At 38.1% G+C, this 24295-nt stretch overlaps 1 protein-coding gene across 2 annotated transcripts in view; it reads right to left on the bottom strand.

Annotated features, from left to right (window-relative positions):
• Window positions 1-24295, bottom strand: part of Cpq (carboxypeptidase Q) — a 352278-nt gene that overhangs the window by 208483 nt on the left and 119500 nt on the right. For both annotated transcript variants that reach the window (XM_038342182.2, XM_038342183.2), the window contains one exon: window positions 7458-7665. In XM_038342182.2, coding sequence (XP_038198110.1) covers window positions 7458-7665 — 208 coding nt within the window. The remainder of the gene's footprint in view (window positions 1-7457; window positions 7666-24295) is intronic.

Raw genomic sequence — 24295 nt, 5'->3', positions numbered from 1 at the left:
CAGTTAGTTATTCTGTTATATTTGGTTCTACTCTTGATTGATATATGAGTTTTCTAGAAAAAATTAGTGTCTTAAAACAAATATTTATTATTTCCATAGCTTTTGTTGGTCAAGAATCTGGCATGGTTCAGTGAGATCTGTCATGACAATTGACATGAATTGGCCAGGGTTGCAATCATCCATCTAGACCAACTTGTCAGTCAGCTTGTGCTGTGTGGTGGCAGAAAGCCTTAGGTCCTTATCACTTGAACCTTCCCCATGTGTGGCCTAACGTGTCCTCCCAATATGATAGCTGGCATTTACTTTAGCATGAACAAACAATGTGTGAAGAGAAAAACACACTGCCTATAAGCCAATTGCTCTTTTGGCTCAAGTCTTGGCCACCATTCATTGGAAGTTAGTCACTAACATTTGTTCACATGTAAGGAAGGAATTCAGTTCCACATCTCAGAAGGGGATAGAAAGCACTGTGGGCACATTCAAAAGTGCCAGCATGGCTCTAACTGCATCATTGTACTGTAATTACTTATTGCTTACATGTCTACATTTTAGCTGCATTTCAGGGTATTCTGAACATATTTATTCTGTGCTTTGAGACACTGAAAGGCTGTATGCAGTGACTAAGTCAAGAATTACAATTATGCCCTGTTTTCTTCTGGGACAAGGTCCTCTGTATCCCAGACTGACCTTAAAATTGTCAAGTAGCCAAGAACAAGTTTGAACTTCGTTTGCTCCTGTTTCTATCTCCTGAGCACTGGAATTACAAATGCCACCACTCCCACTTTTAATGCAATGCTGGGGATCAAATCCAGGGCTTCATACATACTAGACAAACACTCTATCAGCTGATGATACTCCTAGTTTCATACACTTGTGTGTGTGTGTGTGTGTGTGTGTGTTTAAATCTCAAACTATAGGGTATATCACTGACTTTAGTTGCTAATCCCATCTGAGTCTTCTTTGGCTTCCTCATCCTTAAAGTGAGGACTGTAATAATCAATCCTGTTGTTGGGATTGAGAAAAATAAAGATGAGAGTAAACTGTAAGTCACAGAAATATGCAGCAGTCAATACCAAGCCAAGAAGTATACAGGGCTACAGAGGAGGTTAAATTCATTCCAGAATTTACTGTCCACAGAATTCACTGCACACAGCCTTTCAGTGTTTCAAAGCATAGAATAAATATCTTCAGAGTACCCAGAAATGCAGCTAAAAGGTAGACATGAAAGCCATACATAATTATAGTACAATGATGCAATTAGAGCCATGCTGGCACTTTTGAATGTGCCCACCAGCCACTAGCAAACACCCTGTTATCTTTTCTCTTCTCTGGCTCAGAATGATTCCTAATCTCATGCCCTACATACACATGTATTCAATAAGCATTTTCTACTTCTAACGCTGATGGTTGCTTCCATTTTCCTTTATTCCACGTAAAACAGGGCCTTGTTTAGGTATAAGTATTTTACAAACCAGAAAGAGATTAAGAAGTGCAGTGTGAAGAATGCCCAAGAACATAGGTTACTGGTTAGGACAGATGTGGACTGAATCCCAGTTCTGCTGCCCAGATCATAAACTCTGTGATTCCTTGTAGCTTTGTTTGCCTTGACTGTTATGTGGGGATAACAACTTAACAATATGTGAAAAGAATCTAGAATGACACCTATCAGCACCAAGTACACCAGGAATGTGTATTTGTCTTCATCAGTAACTATGGTTACTATCAAATTGTTCTATCACTAATGAGGGCACGGTGTACAGTCTATGAACTAGCACAGTCCCATGCTTGTGAGTTCATTCTGGTAAACCAGGATGACTTGAATCCTGGAATGCCTAGTCACCTGGGCTTGCCTTGCCTACCTGGGTGGCAGTCTGCTGAAAACAAATCGTCTGGCTGGAGCTGTTTCTATTTGCTTTTTAGCTGAGCCCAGAGGCATGCAGAGCCACAAGCATAATTCAGAAATTTGGAAAATAAACAATGAAATGTTTCATACTTGCCACACATGTCTTTTTCCTCCCTTGACTTAGTTTGGCTGATTCTCAGCCATAAAAATTTTACAATAAGAAAAGAAAGAACAGGTTTGACAGCTTAAAACTTAACCCCATCCCCTAAAATTTTCCAGCCTGTGGCTATGATATGAACAAATGTTCTAACCAATATAAAACTTTTCATAATGACTCTGCTCATTAAAGTTTATACAGCTGCTCAAATTGGTGAAAGTGTTCCCACCCAGAGAGAAGGTGTTACACATCATCAGACCACAAGCTACATTCAGAGGAAGGGAATATGCATCGGCCTACCCCTAACTACTCAATTATGTGTGCAGTAAGGTTTTTCACCAGGTCAATCAGGTTTTGTTTATTCCTTCAATGAGAATCCTGACAATGTCACTGTTAGAGCAGTTTCCAAAGTGATTGTTCAGCTTTTCAATAATTTACTTTTAGAAACAATCAAAACAGGGCATACCATTTTCTCTAAGTTACTTCACGACATAACTCCAAGAAAGCAAGGTTTGTTATGAGATGGATTTGGAACTTACAGGAAGTTACATCTCACCCTCCTTTGGTCCTTTCATATGTATCACTTCCTCTCGTGGAACACACCCTGTCCACCTCAACCTAGTTCCTAGAAACATCAGCATGTTTAAGCCTTCCTCTCTCCAGAAAGCCTACCGTAGCCTTGTTGGCCAGGACGGTGTCTCTGAAGTGAGTGTCCATGGCTCTGTGAAGCTGGCATTCCTGGCACAACACCCTGCCCAGGACACTTCCCACCTGCTGAGCTTCTCTAAGTATCACTCTCCACTATGCAACTTCAAAAGCTGTGAGTTCCATGCCATTCTCCCAGCACAGAGCTGGGGCCCAGCAAGTACCTGTGGAACGAATGTACGGACCATCCCCCTACACAACCTGCGCACCTCCCTCTTCTCTTCCTGAACTTCTACTAACTCCTGCTCCTGCCAGTCGTAGCTTTCAAATAATTCCCAGATTCTTCTCTTTCCAGTACTACTTCAATTTTCTCAGCTAAACGTCTATTATCTGCTGGCTAATGTTCACTTTCTGACTACTCAACTGTATACACTGACCTGAATAAAGTGAACTTTCTGTCCACTGCAAATTTTCAGTGACTTCAGACTGCCTATGGTAAAAACAGGGTCTGCTCCTTCTAAGGCAGCCCATTAACTTTTCCCTTCTTGCCTTTCCCAAGCTGTCCTCTCTCTGGCAAAAGTCAATGTTTATACCTAGAAAGAAAACATAACCTACAAGCCTAAGAACCAGAGTCTGAAGATTATATTTATAGTCTCTGCTAAACTTCTTAGACAAGGTCATTGCTATAGTGTCCTAGATATACAATAATTGTGATATTAATGAATAATTCAATGAAAGGAAAATAACAACATCCCACTATTAGTTCTTGTGACTCTACCCCAGTGTTTCTCAATATATGCTTTATGTTAAGATACTTTATGAAAACACTACCCCATGGGCAACAGTTTGGAGAGCACTGCAAAGTTATTCCTTAGAGATTCCCAATGCATGCCATTACATTAAAATTTAATAAAGGTGAAATAAATGTCAGTAAAGAGATGAAAATGTTTGTTTAGAATAGGAGAACTGCTAACTGTATTTGAATTACAGGGTAAGAATATGAACATGTTAACACTCATTTGCTATGAAACAGTACTCTGTCCCAACAGTTCACAGAGCTTCTACTATCCAGCAGCACATACCCTGTACCATAGGCTCATTATATTTTTTTGCCCAGGTAATTTTTTAACATTTTAAATTTTAATATATTGATATAGGTTATTTTATAATATTTTGACATATTTTATAGTGTGCCTTGACAATTTTTAACAGACTCTTATATAACTTTTGCATCAAGAATAATTAGTTTATATCGTTTTATTGTTTGTTTTCCAGAGAAATTAAATATTTTTTTCTACTTTCCTTTTATAATTTTTATATTTGTGAAGTTCTCATACATGCATATAATGTATTCTTTTGTTTTGTTTTGTTTCATTTTGTTTTTCAAGACGGGGTTTGTCTGTGTAGCCCTGGCTGTCCTGGAGCTTGCACTGTAGACCAGGCTGGTGTCAAAATCAGAGATCTGCCTTCCTCTGCCTCCTCAGTGCTGTGACACAAGCACCTCTTTATAACGTATTTTTTTTAGTGATAGTTTTTTAGGGTGGGCAATGACCTTTGACTTTTCTAGGCAAAGTTCCTCACTCTATGGTTGAAAGATTAAGTGACAGTCTTGTTAGGGTTACTATTGCTGTGAGGAGGGAGGAAAGGGTTTATCTGGCTTATACCTTCATATCACTATTCATCATCAAAGGAAATTAGGAGAGGAACTCAAAAAGGGCAGATACCTGGAGGCAGGAGCTGATGCAGAGTCCATGGAGGAGTGCTGCTTACTGACTTGCTCAGCTTGCTTTCTTATATGAAAAAAAGATTGTTTTTTTAAATAAATAAAAAGAAAAAAAGAAAAATTATCATAAGGCCACGTGGTGGCAGAGACAGGAGGATCTCTGAGTCTGAGGCCAGCCTGGTCTCCAGAGCTAGTTCCAGGACAGCCAGGGCTATTCAAAGAAACACTGTCTTGAAAAACCATAAATAAATAAGTAAATAAATAAATAGTCATCTTCAAAAAACAAAACAAAAACCTGTAGCCTAAGATCTGGCATATGGGTCTGTGGTTAAGAACCCCTTCTGTTTTTGTATAGAACCTGAATTTGGTTCTCAGCATTTACACTGGGAAACTCTCAACTGCCTATTAACTGTAGCTCCAAGGTATCAGGCACCCTCTCCTTGTCTCCAAAGGCACCCACGCCCTAGTTCTCACACCTGCACATAGACACACACATATTCATATAATTAAATAAAATACACCTGTGCTTATAGGTGTATCTAGCTCATTCAACAGACAGAAGAAACTGGGGCAGTGAATGAGGGATGTGGAGTTGATGTGTTTAGGCTTTAACATGTTGAGCTACATCCAAGGATATCCTGCACACTACGGAGTACAAATAAACCGAGATAATCACAATGTTCTGAAAAGGCAGATGTTTTCTAAATTTAAAGATGAAAATTAAAAAAATCCTTCAACCATTTCTGTCTTTACTTACGGTCTTAATTTTAATGAAAACAAATATAGGTTGAGAAGCTACAATGTGATCAGATTCATATAAACACTATTCAGTGACTAAAGAAGAAACATCTGAAACAGGAGTAAGTCTCAAAAGTATTTTGTTGAGTGAGAGAAGCCAGGCAGATTGTATACGTACATGAGAAATTCTAGACATAAAACCATAGCTAGATGTCGTGTCCAGCATGGCATGCCATGGCCAGGGATGGACCTGACTGGGGAGATGAAGAAAGGACACACAGAGAGACACGCAGAAAAGCTGGAATCAGGCAGATCAGGCTCTCTGATGGAGGAAAGGAAACATCTTGGAAGCTCCCTATGCTTACTATATAGGGTTGAACAGGGAGGTGGGGTTGTTGCATGCAGCTGAACAAGGAGGTGGGTTATTACACACAGATAAGGAGAAAGGGTTTAGGGCAAAAAGCTGGAGCAAGGACACAGGTTTAGACAATCTTAGTAGGAGCAGTCTCTGTAAGGAAGCAGGTCAAAAATCTATGAGAGGACAGATATGGTGGACATTTTCTGCATATACTATCAACACCCTCGCATGGATCAGAGAAAGGTTTTGTCAACCCCTGAGCATCACCAGCTAGGGAAGAGATTTTGTCACTCCCATGGGTCTAAATCTAGGGACCTTAACATGGCCATGCTAAACAAAGACACACTCAGGACTTCACTACTCAGGGCTTCCTCCACTCCCCATAATTAAAAGTAAAAAAGCCTTGCTTGCTAGTGAGAAAGGAGACAGAGAAAGAAAGAGACTACAAAGAGGCCCGAGAGAGCCTGTGTATGATGAAAACAGTCTCAACCATGGTTGTAGTAATGATTACTGCATATGTTTTCAGAGTTCATTCAACTACCCATTTAAATTGATAATTTATTCCTTACATAAAGAGGCTCCAGCTGTCCCAGCTAGGAAATGCCCATGGCCTCCTGGGAGTTTCCAGAGATATATCACAATCTCTGTCTCCCCAAACCTCCTCTGCCTAACACCTCAGCCTTAGACCCTGACATGCCATGGCTGCTACAGAAGATTCCTGTATTAAACTCCCACTGCCTCCCTGAGGTTCAGATTCTGCTGCCTAGCTCAGAAAGCTGCTAAGACAACCCCAGTGAAGACTATATTGTAAGGGACCTGACGACTCTTCATTGGGATACAGGCTCTTAACTATTCTTCTGTGACCAGTTTCCCAAAAGGACAAGGAGACAGACTTGCTCTTTTATCAACATTTAAATTCAGTTTCTTTATGGCTACCTGGCTCATTGTGGTGGTGAGAGCTTGCTTTTGTCATGACCCCATGAATAATGATGCCCAGGTTCTAGGCTCTGAGAAGCAAAGAAAGGGTCCTGACCTTAAAGGAGTCTTTACTGAAGCGCAGAAGTGCGACATCCAGACCTGTGCAGAAACCTCACTTCCCCATCACCAGGCATAACTGCTAACCTTTTCCTTCACCTCACCATCACAGGAATACAAGTCTGAAATTCTGAATAATTCTAAATAATAAGCTGCATTTCCAGAGTTATAGCTGTTACTAATAAAGATTTATATCAGAATGTCTAGAAAACATTTTGCATATTTTGTATCATATTAGGTATATGTAAATTCAGTGAGTGCCTATGATGTGCCCAACACAGGCAAGCTCTCTGGTACACACTATCTCATCTGCTTCTCATACTAATTTTGATAGTGACATATATCGTTATGAAGATCAGTGACATGCCAGTTGCTTTGGAGATAAGTTCTCTAAAGTCCAAGAACAAATAGCCTGTTACTTAACATTTGGCTAGTGTAGATATGCTTCTAAAATCATTTGAAATATACATGAAATCTGGAATCTTCACTTGAACTGTGGATCAAAGCTTGGTTTGAATTTGTATTTCTCTGAGCTTGGTCCTTTTGCAGACACTTTGTAGCTCTGTGCAAACCTAGACAAGAAGTTTCCATCTAGGTTAGTTTTCTTGATTCGTAATGAAGAAACTGGATTCTACACTATTGTACTTCGAAATGATTCTTAAAATATTCATAAAATTAACACGGTGTTAATTGTTGGGATGATTTCTAGCTCTAAAGGGAATACACACAACTTTCTCTTCCGTTCAGATTGACTTCCCATGTTGTGGGTCTTACTCTGCCCTTGAGTTGTCTTCCATTCTTTAGTGTGGTGAACAATTAATGGGGAAAATATATGAAGCTTCAGGTTTTAATGAGTCTATGAGGGCCATCCTAACAGATTCATGTTCTCTCCTAACTATTCTAAAAGTGGCCACCGGACCAGAACGTCCTCTACCAGAAGTCCTCCCCCGTCACTCACTTGCTCTGGATACTTGCTCCCAGTGATCTCAGCTACAGTGTTGAAGGAATCAGCATCTGGGTAGGTCTTTGCTCCCATCTCCAGATGAACAACAATTTTGTTCCCACGAGAAGCCATTCGTGACATCATTTCTGCATCTTCCACTGTGATACAGGCTGTCGGGATCTTGGGTACACCATCTTGATATTTCTGAATACCTGTGTGAGGACTTGAGAAAATGCACCACCAGATTACCTCAAGGATGAAAACTTATCCAAAACACTTATATATTGACCCAGACTTTTACTGATGTGTGGATTTGCTTTTAATTTGAATATAACTTTTAGTTTTGATAAAACTGTGCAAACCTAAGTTTAATAATTATGCCATTTAAAAGATTTTTTAGTTTGGGCAATCCTAATGTGGCAAATTGACATAACCTCTTCGGGATAGTGGCAATGCTTTCATAACCAAGAATAACTGTAGTGAGGAGGTTGCTTGCTCTTTCCCAGCTGCCCAGACCCAAAATAATCACTCAGAAACTATATTATTTAAATTACTGCCGGGCCAATCACTTTGGCATATTGCTAGCTAGCTCTCACATCTATTATTAACCCATACCCATTATTTTATATTTTACTGCGAGGCTAGTGGCCTATTGGCAAGGTACAGCTGGCAGCTGGCATCTTGCCCCTCTGGAGGCTATATGGCACATGGCACTGCTCAGACTCCACATTCTTTCTCCCAGTTTAGTTTCCCCTGCCTACCTCTATTCTGCCCTGCCAGGCCCAAGACAGCTTCTTTATTAACCAGTGGTATTCACAGCATACAGAGGGGAAATCCCACATCAAATAACCAAGAAATGAACTCATATAAAGAAGGTAAGGGAGCCTCTGAAACCCATCAAGGTTATAGACAAGATCCACATGTGTGGCAAGAAACCAGATCAGATTCTCTCAGCTCTATAGTTACTAACACTGGGCCTCCCCTTTATCCATCCAAACACAAAGCACAAAATATTCAACCTTGTGATGATGGAGAAAATTGTATAGAAATAAAATAGTAAAACAACCAAGAAATATTTGTAATTCTATTAAGAAATGCTGATTGTTTTGTCAGAAGAAAAGAAAATCTATTATATTTATGGCACTAAAGGAAACAGTTATTTGTGATGGTTAATCTACATATTTATGTCTTCATGTGTGGGTCCACATATATGTGTGGGCACACATGGATGTGGATATACAGCTGTACAAGTCATGTATATGTACATATGGAGGTCAGAAGTTGATATTAGGTATTTTTATCTATTGCTTTACTTACTGAGTCAAGTTCTCTTGATGAGGAGCCCAGAACTTGCTGATTCATCTAATCTATCTAGCATACCTTTTTCTGCCTCCTGAGGTTCTAGGATAACAGGCAGGCAGTCTACATTTACCCAGCATGTTTTTTGATTGTCATATAAGTCTGAAGAGTCTTTTTTGTTTCTTTTTTTTATTATTCCTTCTTTTTTATTTTTATTGAGTTCTACATTTTTCTCTGCTCCCATCCCTGCCTCTCCCCTCCCCTTCAACCCTCTCCCAAGGTCCCCATGCTCCCAATTTACTCAGGAGCTCTTGTCTTTTTCTACTTCCCATGCTTTATATGGGTCTTGAGAATCTAAAATCTGGTACTCATCCTCTCATGGCAAGCATTTTGACCCCAGAGACATCTCCTCAGTCTCTATGATAGCAAATTTCAATTTGCTTGGAGAGATACCTAACAGGTTAGTAAACTGTACTTCTGAGTGTGAGGGATATCTGAATGCAAACAGTTTCATACCAAAGCTGGGGTCCATATAAAATTAAGAGAGGAGTAAGCCCTTTACCACAGACATTCTTTGTGTTATGACTGCCATGCAGTGAAAGCCTCTGCCGCATGCTCCTCCATCATAATATTCTGATATAGTTTCACCATAAAGCAATGGTTACAGCTGAGGCCATAAAATTCAGAGACAAAATAATTCTTTCCTCTTTTAAAGTCATCTTGGGTGTTTGTCATGGTGACTGAAATTCTGAATAACCCAGAAAATTCATAAGACCAAGATACTAAAATCAAGTGTACAGTGTTTAACACATACAAAATATTCCAACAACTCAATAATTAAAATAAATCCAGCCAGGTGGTGGGGGCACAAGCCGGACAGTAGTGGTGCATGCCTTTAATTGCAGCACTCGGGAGGCAGAGGTAGGTGGATCTCTGTTAGTTTGAAGCTAGCCTGGTCTACAGAGCAAGTTCCAGGATGGGCTCCAAAGCCACAGAGACAAAGCCACAGTTTTGTCTCGAAAAACCAAACACCAAAACAAAACAAAACAAAATCCAGTGGAAGAGCAAGACTCAATGGATACTTCTCCAAAGAAGACAGAACAATGAGTATTAAGAACATGGAAATAATACATGTCCTTTGTCCTTGGTCATCATGGACATGCAAATCACAACCATGAGGAGCTGCTACTTCACACTCATGAAAGCAGCTCTGAGGAAAAGACAGATGGAAACCAGTTCTGGGGAGGATGTGGGTAAGATGGAATACTTATGGCTGTGGCAGGAACAGCTATCTATTTTTGTCTGTGGGGTTGAATATTCGGGTTCTAGCTTGTGATGCTACTGCAGGAGATTGTAGAATCTGTGGGACTGTGACTATACAGCAGAGTGGCCCTTGAAGGTAATACCAATATAAGGTTCAAGCCCAATCTCGCTGCTTCCTGGTCTTGCAGAGAAGGAAGGAACCTCCCCCTACAAGCTCTTGTCTCCATGAGTTCCATCACAAATTCCTTGAACTTCCTGAAGTTGCTTTGGTCAGCTATTTTGTCCCTGTGCTCAGAAAACCATTAACACACCACGTGACACAGTGCTTCTAAACATACCCAAGAGAACTGAAAAAAACACATGCACTAAAAGTTTCCACAGCAGTCTTCGTCGTCGTCGTCTTCTTCTTCGTTGTCTTCTTCTTCTTCTTCTTCTTCTTCTTCTTCTTCTTCTTCTTCTTCTTCTTCTTCTTCTTCTTCCTCTTCCTCTTCCTCTGCTTCCTCTTCCTCTTTCTCTTTTTTTCTTTCGTTTTTTCATTCAGGTTTTAACCATAATCTGGGTTTTACTTTTTATTTAATATAGTTTATTTCATACAGCATATAGGAGCACTATTCTTAACAGTCCAAAAGCACTTGGTAGATAAGCCTAATATCCATCAACTAATATCCATGGGTAAATAACATGTGGCATATCCATACTGTGGAATATTATCCAACCATTTAAAATGATGTTTTAGTACATGTTACAACAAAGATGAACTTTGGAAACATTATTCTAAGTGAGAAAAGATCCAGATGAACACATGTTGTAAGTTTCTACTTATATGACCTGTGCAAAGCAGACATGTCTGTGGAGATAAAAATTAAAATGTAGTTTGTTTATAAATGGTGGACATGAGGGCGATGTGCGTGAACGCTCGTGGGATCGAGTTTCTTTGGGGTGGTAATTAAAATGTTCTAAACTCAGTGAGTGTTGCACAACTCTGTGAACATATCAAAATGACAGCACTGAGCAAGTTGGAGGCAGATTTCATAACTTTTGGATTATATGCAAGGAAAAAATTCATTTATAAAAATCAAGCTGCAAGTTCCAGATTTTAAAGAAGAAAATCTTTAGTATTTTCTCATTTGGAAAATTGTGTTTCTGTGTACCTAGTTTATGAGATTTATGATAGCATACACAAAATATAAAGTGAACATATTTAAAAAATGAAACTTGAAAGCTGCCACCAGGTCCTTAAATCTCATTAAATTTCTTGTGCATCTCACAAAAGTGACATAATTTGAAGACACCTGAATATTTTCCATTCATCTACATAAAACACATACCATATTCAAGCAAGTAAGTTTGAAATTTCCCCTCTGATTGCCACACATAGCTCTAACGTCTTTAAAGCTAATCACTGCTGACTAGTTCTTTGTAAAGGCACCAGGTTCTTTATACTTCTGAGGACTTTGAATGTGCAAGGCTCGCAGCAGACCCAGAGAGCAGCTGGATGCTGCCAGTGTCACATGCTATGGAAAGCATGTGACAAGAGGATGGTTACTTGTCTCCAGGAGGAACATGCCGAGTTCTGTAGGTGCAAATAACACATTGGCTAAGTACATACAGGGAACTTGGAGCTTGGGGCTATTTCTGAAGAAAGGATCTGGCCATGAGAATGGCATGCAGTAAGCTTTTGAAGCTGTAGGCTCTTGTGTCTGAACTTCTAAAAACGTCTTTATTAGAGATGCTTTAAAAGAAATACTTTCTCTGTTTAGTAGAATGTCTTGTTTGTCTTAAAAAGTAATTTGAAAGTAACTCTCTTGGAATAATTACAATTGGCTTTATTGTATTTTTTCTTTTAGATCTTAAAAGTAAATTCATTTAAGACTTTTAAACTGTCACTAACCATAGTAAAAGTAAATTCATTTAAGACTTTTATACTGTCATTAACTACACAAAAGCACAAAAGTTTCTACCATATAATTTCACAAAGGGAAAAACCAAAACAGTCTCTCTCCCCATGAGTTAAGAACAAAAGACCTGCCCAGGAGAGAAGCAGGGTATGGGTGGGAGCCACCTTTTATTTCCAACTTCTGCAATTCAGTTGAAAGGGTAGAAAAGAGGCAGAACAAAGTCAGATTCCTAAATGTATTCCACAGGGAAAAGGAGCTGCAGGGGGGGGGGGGGGTCTTCCTAACAGACATGATCAGTATTTTATTCTCTACAGACCCAAGTAAAGAAACAGTTTACAAGCAGAGGTTCAGAGACAAGTGTCTTCCCAAACAGAGCAAGGCACCCAACAAGACCAGAGTGCGAAAACAAAGAAGATGGTCAGGATGCTTAGAAGTAAAAGCAACTCTGAGTTTTAATAGCCATAGTACAGAGAAACAACTTCTGGTTTCTTTCTCTAAAATTCAAAAATGTAGAGGAGATACAAGGACAGCATAAAGTATCTCCCTGTGAAACAATTTCAGAAATTTTTTAAATACCTAAAATTTTACACTTTGCATTTTGGCATTTAAAAATTCTGACATAAATATTAATTTTGTTATGTAATTTGCAATTCAAACTCAATATCACAAAACATACATTTTCTATTTGATTTTGTTTCTTATTCAGTTTTTGTTTATTTATACTTGTTTCATCACATGAATTTGGTTACCCTCTCATTTTCTATTCTACTATAACATATCTATATCAGTATTAGTCAAAATGAAGACTTAGAATAATAAATTATTGATGTATATGGTTTATTTACCAATGATGATAAAAGTGATAAAGATATGAGACACCAAAATAATTTGACAGGTCTACAACTATAACTTTAGCCAAAGAAATGTCTTATGTGATCAACTACCTACTGTTGTCTGTGTCAGCTCTAACAGAAAAACCCCGTAACTAATTAATTAAGCTAATTAATTAGAGTTATAGTTATCTAAATATTAGTTAAATGGGTATATTGATGCAGGCCTATAATCCCAGGGAGGAGACTTGGGAGTCAGGTGAAGTCCTATTTGTGTTACATAGCAAGACCATAGGTAGGTCACTGATCAATGGTAGATGATAGGCAGATTATAGAAAGATAAACAGATAGATGGATGACAGTATATTTATTGGTGATGGACAGACAGACAAACAGAAAAGTTAATTCAGACCACTATCTTTCATTAGGTTGCTACAGCCTAAATTTCCATTGTACATTATCATTAGCTCATGCCTTCTTACCAGAACAGAATTGACCTTACAACTCATAGCATGTGGTAGTTCTTGGCTAACATCAAGTGAGGATATTTGAAAAGTTTAACATTCATTATTCTTTAAAATTTAAATAAAAACAGAATAGAACTCTCTGCCTGAGGATCAGGATGAAGCTCTCAGGTGTTGCTGCAGCATCTGCCTGCAAGGCACCATGCTCTCTGCCATGATAATAATGGACTAAGCCTCTGAAACACTAAGTAAGCCTCTAATTAAATGCCTTCCTTTATAGGGGATGCCTTGGTCATGGTGTTTCTTCACTGCAACAGAACAGTGACTGAGACAATTCTTTCTGTACCTTGCTGTTTCCTTTCTCACTTCGATAATAAGAGTAGAAGCTTGAAGGACCAATAGCTATCTGTGTCCACTGTCATCCAGCACAAGGACAAAGGTATAGAAGTGAAAACACAGAGAATGAGCCCAGGCTTCTCACAACATAACAAGTCAGCCACCTACCATGATTTTTTGTGAAGTATTAAGCCCTTATTTTTCTAAGATGTAGTGATGAATAAATTTTTGTGTCAACTTGACTAGCCACAAAGTGCTCTGGCATTTGGTCAAACGTGCAGGCATGTCCATGAGGTGTTTTGTGAAGACACTACTGTTGGAATCAGAACACTTTGCCTTTCCCAGAGTGGATTGACCTAGTGGGTTAACTGGGAAGAGGGACAGATCAAAAAGTTGAAAGGGAAAGCTGCAGACAACTTCAGATAAACCAAACCTAGTATGTTCTCAAGTATCATGATTCAGTCTCCATAGCCTGCTCTATGTATATAGAGATCCCTCAATATGTAGCAAAACTTATAAAAGCACCATGTCCTGTTTTTTTTTCCCTTTGGAAAAGAGATTCCTTGGCACTATGGTAGAAAAGAAAGATATAACATGATGTTTTCTGTATCTTCATGTATAAATGTGAAAATCTAGAAGGAATGAAACAGAGGAGTCACGTACCAGGTAGCGGGGAAAGGAAATAATTCTGCATCTTAAAACAACCAACAACAAACCATGAACCATACAGATGGAGGAACATTAAGGTAACATGGTGAAATACAAGAACTGTATACAGGATCCACATGATAAAGGACTAATAATAAATTTACGGATATGGAAACATACTTAACACTAATTTGGGTTTTCGAAAACCCACAGTCATTCTGTTGAAACAAATGGAAGCACAACCAATAAACAGAATCAAAGTCTTGAAAGTGTGCGCCTGTGCCACAACTCGTAGAGAAACAGCATGGTGCTAGCGCAGTGACCGTGGAAGGCTTTACATCCTAGCACACAGGCATTTGGACATCTGTGGCAAATTAGCAGAAAAATGTATGGTGTGGGAGGCCCTTCTTTCTATGTGTTGCTTTTATTGGTTAATGAATAAAGAATCTGCCTTGGCCTATTGATAAGGCAGAACTTAGTAAGCAGGGAAGACAGAACCGAATGCTGGGAAGAAGAAGGGCAGTGTCAGAGAGACACCATGGAGCAGCCAGAGTCAGACATGCCAAATCTTTGCTGGTTAGCCACAGCCACGTGGCAATATACAGATTAATGGAAATGGGTTAAATTAATATAAAAGTTAGCCAATGGGAAGCTAGAGCTAATGGGCCAAGCAGTGTTTTAATTAATATAGTTTCTGTGTGGTTATTTTGGTTCTGGGCAGCTGGGACAAACAATTGGCCTCCTGCCCTGAAATGATCTTTTCTTTCTGCCATCAGTCATAATATATGCTTGTAACTGATTTCTTCCGCAGTGACAGGCCATCTATGATGAATCAGAGAACTAGTGTTTTCTTGGCACCAATCACAACTGAGTACTAGGGCTATCTGTATACAGCAGACAAATTTTTTTAAATTTATTTTTTAAATTTTATTTTACATTTCAACCACAGTTCCTCCCAAAGGCAATCCATATTATTAGTAATGCATTTTTGATGATCTGTCTTTTTATTTAAAAATATTATAAAGTATTGTCATTTTACTGAATAATAATTAAATAATTATTTATTATTTATTAATTATTAGATTAATTCTGAGACAGGTACCAAAATACTCATTTCTGAGGTGTAGTCACAAACACAGAATCCATGAATACATCAATACCTCAAACTTAAGAAATGGTGAACATTAAAGCCAGGTTTTAATCTTTATATGTTTAAGGGAATCTATTTAAATCTCAAATCTTTAATAGTTTTTTTGACAGACTGAAAGACTGTTTCATGCCTCAAAGGCAACGCAGTGTGTAGATGGCTATTCTCATTATCACCCATATTGTGTGCTCATTCATGTCCAAGTGTCACACAGCATTGATTTTGACTGCATACTTTATACTTATTTATGTTTGTTTTTCCAAATCATCAGCTCCATAACAACAAAGACTTTATTGGTTTTGCTTTCAGGTATCAAGTGTCTATAGCACAATATCTGCTCCATTATCATTTTGGAAAACATGTATTAAACTTGCCAACCTGTCGTTTCTTACATCACTTTTCACCATAGAATCATCTCCCTTAGCTTTGTTTTCATCTATTATCCAGGCAAACATTCCCATTTACCTATCCTGGGTCAGAACAGCACAGAGGACTTGCTAGAACAGATTATTGATTTCAACCTTCAGAATGTCAGATTGAGAAGATAAAGTCAGAGAACTTTTATTTCCAACAAACTCCGAAGGTTACTGGTCCACAGTGTTAGAGAGTTGTAACCTTTATTCGAAAATAGGTCTGTTTAAAGGCAAATCCCTGTCCATAGAGAAAGAATGTTCTCCTTGGGCACCCATGCCTGTGAAATCACTCATTAATGTGCACTGGTACACTCCCATGCACCCATCTTTAATGGAAGTGCCAGAAAGCAATAAGGTCCAGCTGTTAAGAAATCGACACATACATGATGACTGGTAGAACTATTATTGACAAAAATATAACAACAATGCTATTCAAATTCACATAACAGAGAGAGTGTCAGCCCTCCAAAGCCATCACTATGGTAAGACGCAGTCACTGCAGTTATCACTGATGTCTGTAAACATTTTGAGAACTTTCCCTCTGGAATTGCCTTCAGAGCATTTGGCAGCATTCCAAGTCATTTAAATGGAGGCAAAATTGGTGTTTAAAAAAAGAATTGATTTTTTGAAAGAGTGGAAATGAATGATTTGTAGTTTAAGCCAAGATATGTCATAAGAATAAGTCTAGTTTTAAATTTTTGGCCCATTAATAGATTCTAAGGACAGTTTCAAAAGAGAAATACCAAATACATTTGATATTTGATACATTTTCCAACTAGTGGCACCTGTGTAAAAAATATGTTTAGACTTACAGAAGTTATGTATACAATAGTGCTGATTATATGTATATATTCTAGTATATTTGTTTTGAAATACATTAAAATTATTTACAACAGTATTTCCTCAAATAGCTGCTCTTCCAGAAGAGCTGGGTTCAAATCACAGTACCCACATGACAGTTTACAGTGGTTTGTAACTCCAGTTCCAAAGGATTCAACACCTTCTTCTGGCCTCTGTGAGCACCAGGTATACATGTGATGCAGGCAAAATATCTGCATACATAAAAAATGCATACATTTTTAAGTATTAATAAGCTAAAAACTTGATAATACGGAAACTGGTATAAATTATGATGTTCAATTTTAATGGAATATTTCACAATTATTCAAATGTTAATTATGAAGCTAAGGAAATAATGTGAAATTTTTCTAGATAATAAGGGGAAAATGCCAAATTGCATGTAAATCATGGTAAACAAATGAAAGTTTTGTGCATAAGTAACAAAACAAAATAAGGTATAGTAAAACCAATTTTGGATCTGGAAATGACAGGTTTATTTTTCTTTTGAACTTGACAGGAAAGACCAAATAGAGAACAGAAGAGTCATTTCAGGTAACTGCAGTGACACAAAGTCATATCTGGAAGGATATGTAACACTCAAAAAATGATTAAGACGTATTTCAAAATATTGTACACATTCATGCCTCATTTTTGTATGAATGTGAATGTTTATAGTAAAATATGTCTGTAAAAACATGATATTTGTTGTGGTGGAATGATGAATGATTTTTTTGTTCATTTTTTTCTTTTCTACATTTTCTAAATTTATGAGAAGACTAAATGTTACATTTATAATCAGAAAAAGATGAAACATTTTAAAACTAAAAGCATGACTCTATATATGTGATATGTAATATTTTTTAGAAGAATTTTATTTTTATGTGTGTATATCTGTCTGCCTGTCTGCTTGTCTGCCTGCCACATGTGTGCAGCTGCCCAGAGGAGAGAGCTAAACCCACTGGAGTTGGAGCCATAGGCAATTGTGAGGCACCTGATCAGGGCGTGGGAACCAAACTTGGTCCTCTTCTAGAACAGTCAGTGCTCTAACCACTGAGACATCTTTCCAACTCCTCTAGGATGTTCTTAATTTGAAAAAGAAAGCAGTCAGGTGTGGTATCATAAAGCTGCAGCTGTGAGAGGATGCTGGGGAACTGCAAGCTTTAGAACAGTCTGCATTATACACAGAGAAAGCCTACGTGGGATAAAGTACAAGAATGAGAAGATGCATACAAGATATTCTGCAGAATTTACTATTCACATGAAAATTAACCAAACAGACTGAATTTTTGCATGTGTCATGAAGAAAATGGGTAATGACAGAATGAGTTGCTTTAAGGCAGGGGAGGGGCGTTGAAGGGCTGGAGGGTGGCTCAAATAGAATGTTTAGTTGACGTAAATACTTTCATCTGGTGCTTTGAAGTAAGCGAGTGTAGTTTTTTAACCACAAAGTCAAAGTATAAACAGGGCATTAGCAGAAAGGCTCTTTATAAACATCTGGATAATGTGTACCTCAGACCTAGGCCTAAAAAGTTCAGGATTGGCTGGCAAAAGTTCAAAATCCATCACTGATTAAAACACATTTCAAGCATAAAAACCTCTAGTATTTGCTATGGTTTCAGATAGCATGGGAATATTCTGTAAAATGTAATCCCTTTCACAAACAGCATGGTCAGATACAGCCTCCAATTTTAAATTTCAGATAAGCCATCTAAAAATAAATGCAAGTCAACTCTAAAAATGTTAGTAATCAGAGACCATTATTCCTGTTTCTAAGGACATAGTTTAACTTTTGAAGGAAACCAGCACCTTTAAATATGTTTTCAAAAGTGCAAAATGCTATAAGATAACTAGTTAATCCCCCCATAACTTGCTAAGTGTTCAAGTAAATTCTACTTTTAAATAACACAAGAGAGATAAAATTTAGAAGCTATTTTCCTAGTTACCTTTCAAGAGTATTATATATAGTTCCAATAGATATCATTTGTTGAGAAATTTCCCAAGCTGTCTAGTATTGCAGCTTAAAACCACCAAGGATTCGAAGAGAACTTCATGAGCTTTCTGCTCTTACTGAAGAATAAACTATTCTTTAACTCTGTCATTAAACACATTCTCCAATTTCAGAATTTAAACATTTGTCTATCATATCATCTCAGAAATAAAAATTACAAAAAAAGGAGGAAAAAGAACTCGGGGGGCTAAACTTGTTCATTTTAACCTCTTGATTCTGCAATCAGAAACGTTAGGTCAATTGGGTGGTGGTGGCAAATGCGTTTAATCCCAGCACTCCGGAGGCAGAGGCAGGTGGATCTCTGTGAGTTCGAGGTCAGCCTGATCTACAGAGTAGGTCTAGGATAGCCAGAAATGTTACACAGAGAAACCTTGTCAAAGGAGGAGGAGGAGGAGGAGAAGGAGGAGGAAAGGAAAAAAGGAAGGAAGAAAGGAAGAAAGAAAGAAAATAAATGCTAAGTCAATTAAAAATTTAATGCCTTATTAGGCATTTATCTGAGCTAGGCTTATGCTGAGCAGTAAGAATAGGTTACAGCCACAAACAGAACAAATATAAATCCTGTTTTCAAAGAAAAATACCATTTGTTGTTTTGCAAAATTATGAGCTTTATATCCCAACCTATATGGCATTTTAACAATTTACAACTATTACTTGGGACCAAGCTGTGTTACCAATGTGTCTCTCTTATGTCTAGTAAGCTATTCACCATAGTATGTACACAGTAGGTTCTTAAATACTTGAGAGAGGAAGAAAATGATGAAAAAGATATTCATTATTTCCATTATTATGTTCACTACTACATGTTAAATTTAAGATTCATAGCTTGAATTTAGGAAATATTTAACCCTCCGTTTTTACCTGTGCTCTTTCTATTAGTTCTGGAAGCCTCACAGGTCCATCTAAAAATCAATATCATTGGAATTTTAACTAAGTCTGACACAGAGTCAGTCACACAGCAAATCTAAAGAAAGCTCAGATTAGAGGCAAGGACGTGCTAAAAACCCTCCCAGGACAAATGTATTGAAGTTGAGTGTAATGGGAATTCAATAAGTGGCCACCTTCTGCAGGGTAGCTTATTAAGTGAAAGCAACAGCAGAAGAGTTCTTAGATACTGCCAAGTTCACTTGAACAGAGCATAGGATGGGTGGATAAAAAATATTCTGGATGCTGCACATTGCTAAGTCAAATAGGTGTGGAGAGCCTGCTCCTCTCTTTGTCCTCCTCAAGATCCAGACTCCAATGGGGTCTGATTACAGCATCTACTTCTCTGGTCTAGACTCATGGGGTCTCACTGAGGAGAAATACAGCCTTTCCAAGGGCCCAAACCTGAAGAGCTATGGTGACACTAGCAAAGCCACAGACTTTATTTTGAACCCTAGAAACATGAGGTAAAATTAGAAACCAGAAACCAAGGTTTAAATCTGCCTTTGACACCAACAGTATGACTGAGGTTAACCCTTCGAATCAGACTAAGCCTTAGACTCTGTGTCCATAAAACAGAGAAGATAGCACAGAGTTGCTGAGTCTTCAGGATACCCTCCATACAGACTGCCTCTCACACTGTAATTATTGAAATACAAATGACAACAGTCATTATTATTTTTGTAGGACCACCTCTTCAGCGATCAGATGCCATCACTTATAGATTATACTCTGCTTTCTTCCACAGACCACACTCCTGGAATCACTCCAGTTTCTACTTTTTTATCTATTTATTAACACAAAGTATAACATCTAACATTGTCAGTTGTCACTTAGAATTTGCTAAGTGTATTCTCTTAAATTTATTTATGTACAATAATTTCATAAAATAGAAATTTAGAAAAATGAATAAACACTAGCAAAAATTTAAGTAATTTTCCCAATATCATATAACTAGTATCGAGAAGAATTGGCACTCATAAAAATTTTTCCATTAAGCAGAATAAATATTTTATGGGGGAAACTGCTGCCTCTGGCTCCTGTCTTTAAGGTACGCTTCATTACTCACCCTATTCTTCCAGTTAGCTTTCATGTTTGTATATATAGAATTCAATTGACTTAGGACAGTTTTAAACTTTTCTTTAATAATGGAATTCATTATTTTAAGTTTAATTTCTTTAACATTTATAAAGGTACTCTTCAGGATTTGGAAGGCATAGTAGTAGTTATGGTATCTGCTACTGTTTTATATACTGCTGTTTTGGTCTAACCCTCTTGGAAGTTCCTTGTAACCTTCTAAGCACAGACTTGCCTTTTTTGAACCATGACCAGGGTCATTTTCTTCAAAGAGTCTGTGTTCTGCACTCTTCCTCTTTTCCAGTGTGGAAAAGGAAACACTTTGGGTGAGACTGTGTATAATGTGAACATTTAGGAAACTGGGAGATCTTAAATGATGTCATCACCTTTCCTCTCCAGTCAAGAGACTATGGATATAAATTTTCTTGGGCCTGGATATTCAGAACTGGTTCAGGGAAGACAGATCAGGTACCTAGTTCCTCTGAGAGGGACAAAATGTGTTAGCTCTAGATAGAAAACTCATTAAGACGAGGGCAGGGTAGTGCCTCTTCCCAACACTTCCTCTTTGGATAAACCATCCTTTAAGCCCACATATTTTCAGAAGCAGTATAGAGCTACCTATATCCTATATCTTTATCTATATGCATCATTTTATATATGCAAATAAATACATATATACTTGTATTTTGTATGTGCAGGACAAAAGTAATACTAGTCATTGCCAGTTATAATCAGTTACTACATGGCTTACGCTTAATGAAGACTGAAAAGAACTATGCATACTATCAAAATATGCCAAAATAATTTTATTTTGAAGGCAACACCAAAATCACTCATGAGTTCTCAATCTTCACAGATTGGCATTTATGCAGCTTCACCATCTGCTCAAAACTTTAAAAGCCATTAAATGATTCTGCAACCAAGACCATCCATCCTCCATGGAATTCTTTAGCAGTTTCGTCCCTGGCACATTTCAGTGCACAGCTGCTCACCTGAGAAGAGTGTAACAAAGCCATAAGCACACACTGAAAATGGAAAACAACTCTTGGAGCTAGAACCAACACTTCACTGAAACACTGAACAAAAATCTCACTGCGTACATTCACAAAGCAGATACACTATCATTGCATTCCTGACTATAAACAGCTTTGGGGCCTCCTTTTCTCTCCATTCCCTGCCATGTGTAATTAAATAAATAAATGTCAACCCAAAACAGCTGCAACCCTTCTAGCGTTCATCGCGCCTCTCCTTCCTGCCCACCTTCCCTGTCTCAGCTGCCTCGTCATCCTCTTTGAAGAGACATTGGCCTTCATTTTCTTTCAATTGTTTTATATTTTATTCTTTAAATTCTCCCTCTCCAAGGGTACTCAGTTATCAAGCTAGCTATCTAAAGGGCCCTGCTTCCTACCCAAACCCAATCCTCCAACTCAGACCTTTCTTCCAAGCTCCCAACACTTGTTTGAACTCCTCTCCATGCGGACTAGTGACCAAACCTAAACCACCATCTTTCTCCTGCTCCAAACAGGTTTCTTAAAATACCTGTAATTGCTATTGGCTAGAAACTCTAGAAAAATCAACCATTATTCACTTGCTTCCTTCATTTCTGAATGGGTTAAGCCTCAATTCTACGCAAATAATAAATTCCAGTGCCTTCAAGAAAGTAATTTTTTTCTTTCTTGTGGCAGTTTGGTGGAATTTATCCTTGGAATGGCATGGCAATTTCATTTCAAAGGTTCCTTTCATTTCACACATGTTGTTTTTCCAAGGTCCGACTAAGCTGGATCTGGACCCACATGGCAGATGAATATTGTATAGGAGTAGATCACACAGATGAAAATGGGATGTGTCAGCCACCTCCTAGGTTAAGCTGTGCTTGAAGAGCAGAAACCACTTCATGCTGCTTTAGGATCAAACTTAGACAAATAGGTGTATATATAGGCACAAGAAAATGCAGAGTAGGGAGTTGGTGGCGCATGCCTTTAATCCCAGTACTCGGGAGGCAGAAACAGGCAGATCTCTGTGAGTTGGAGGCCAGTGTGGTCTACAAGAGCTAGTTTCAGAACAGGCTCCAAAGCTACAGAGAAATCCTGTCTCAGAGAGAGAGAGAGAGAGAGAGAGAGAGAGAGAGAGTTAAATGTCAGTTATAAATGAATAACTGGGATTGACACAAGTGTGATCTTAAGACTCACTACTTTCCTTATCTTTTATCCCAATTCATAGCACATGCTAATCATCAAACACACCATCCTTCTTCATGGGGTAGCCTATCCGGTTACTTCACCCATGACACCTGTATCCTTCACCCCTACTGAGATCCCATCACTTGCTGACATTCCAACCATCTTCTTGACTGGTTAAATCACTATCTCCTTCAGGAAAGCCTCTCTGATTCTTTTGTTCCTCATCCCCCAAACTCAAGTACTTTTTCTCCGAATGCTCACAATATTTTGTTTTTTTTTCTTTAATGTCTTCATCATATTCAATCTTCTGTCCTGTGTGACTGTATCTCAGCCTGTCCTCCAGGTTGGCTTCTCATTCATAATCTCAAATCCATGTGTTGGCCATGTGCAAGCCTGTTGTGAGTAGCAATATTCCGAAGAATCATTCAACTTGCATTTAAAGAATACATCTGAATTTAAACATGCCAGGTTGGCTTTAGAATAGGAACATGTTTTTAGACCTATCTACATAAACTGCTGGGTATGTTCTCTGCAAACTTCTGAGGCCAGAATTAGCAAAGAGAAATCAGAAATGTGAAAAATTTTGTAGCATTTCTGTGATAGCATTGTCACGTACTTATATCTTTAATTGAGAAATAGAAGATTTGAAAGTTTAATAACCTAACCGGCCTTCCTCAACCCTTGTTCCTCTTCTCCTTCCCATTCAAATGTTTCCCTCTCAGTTTTGACTGTCTTCCATGAACTTTGGGACCCTTTCATTGCTTTTCACAATTGTCTGCTTTTTTAATCTATGGTAAAGCATTTCCTAATAAAAGTTATTTGGTTTACATTTTCTAAAATAAATGAATGAATGAATGAATGAATAAATAAATAAATAAATAAATAAATAAATAAATAAATAAAATGCTCATGATGACTTAGAATTACAATCCAGTCAAAATATACCATGTGATGCCAACATCCAAGTTTCATTCAATTTACTATCATGAATGGAAAGCTCAGTGGAAAAGGTCCAGAGTGACTGCTACATCTTATCTATTTAGTCAAGGGCTTAATTCTTCCCTGGAGTGAAAGGATTCCTAAAACAACAGACCCACCCTACGAATGGGAGGAACTCCTACAGGCTGACACATTTGCATACCCCATGCACAAGGGCTCCAACCCTTCTCATTGCTCAACACAAATAAGGAATTGCCTCAGAAATTCACCTTCCTCTTGCCCAAGTCCCTTCAAGGAGATGAACTACAGCTGATCCAAGGAGCTTCAGGGAATCAAAAGCATATTCAAAACCCAAACATGTCATTTTACAGGATTTTAAAAGAAGCCCATAGGGACATCTCCAATACAAATAGAAAGCTGGCTCCAGGGCTTTGAAGCTGTAGCCAATACTCTCTCAGTACAATGATAGTTAAGCTTTTCAACTGGGAAAATGCTTATATTGAAATATGCTATTCTCAGTGGTTTTCATTTCTATTGAACATGTCTTCTTTGACTATATTATTCTTCTGATATCTTGGAGAACATAAAAC

The sequence above is a fragment of the Arvicola amphibius genome, chromosome 9, assembly GCF_903992535.2.
Source record: "Arvicola amphibius chromosome 9, mArvAmp1.2, whole genome shotgun sequence".
NCBI classification, from domain to species: Eukaryota; Metazoa; Chordata; class Mammalia; order Rodentia; family Cricetidae; genus Arvicola; species Arvicola amphibius.
This window is presented reverse-complemented; position numbering and strand designations above follow the sequence as displayed.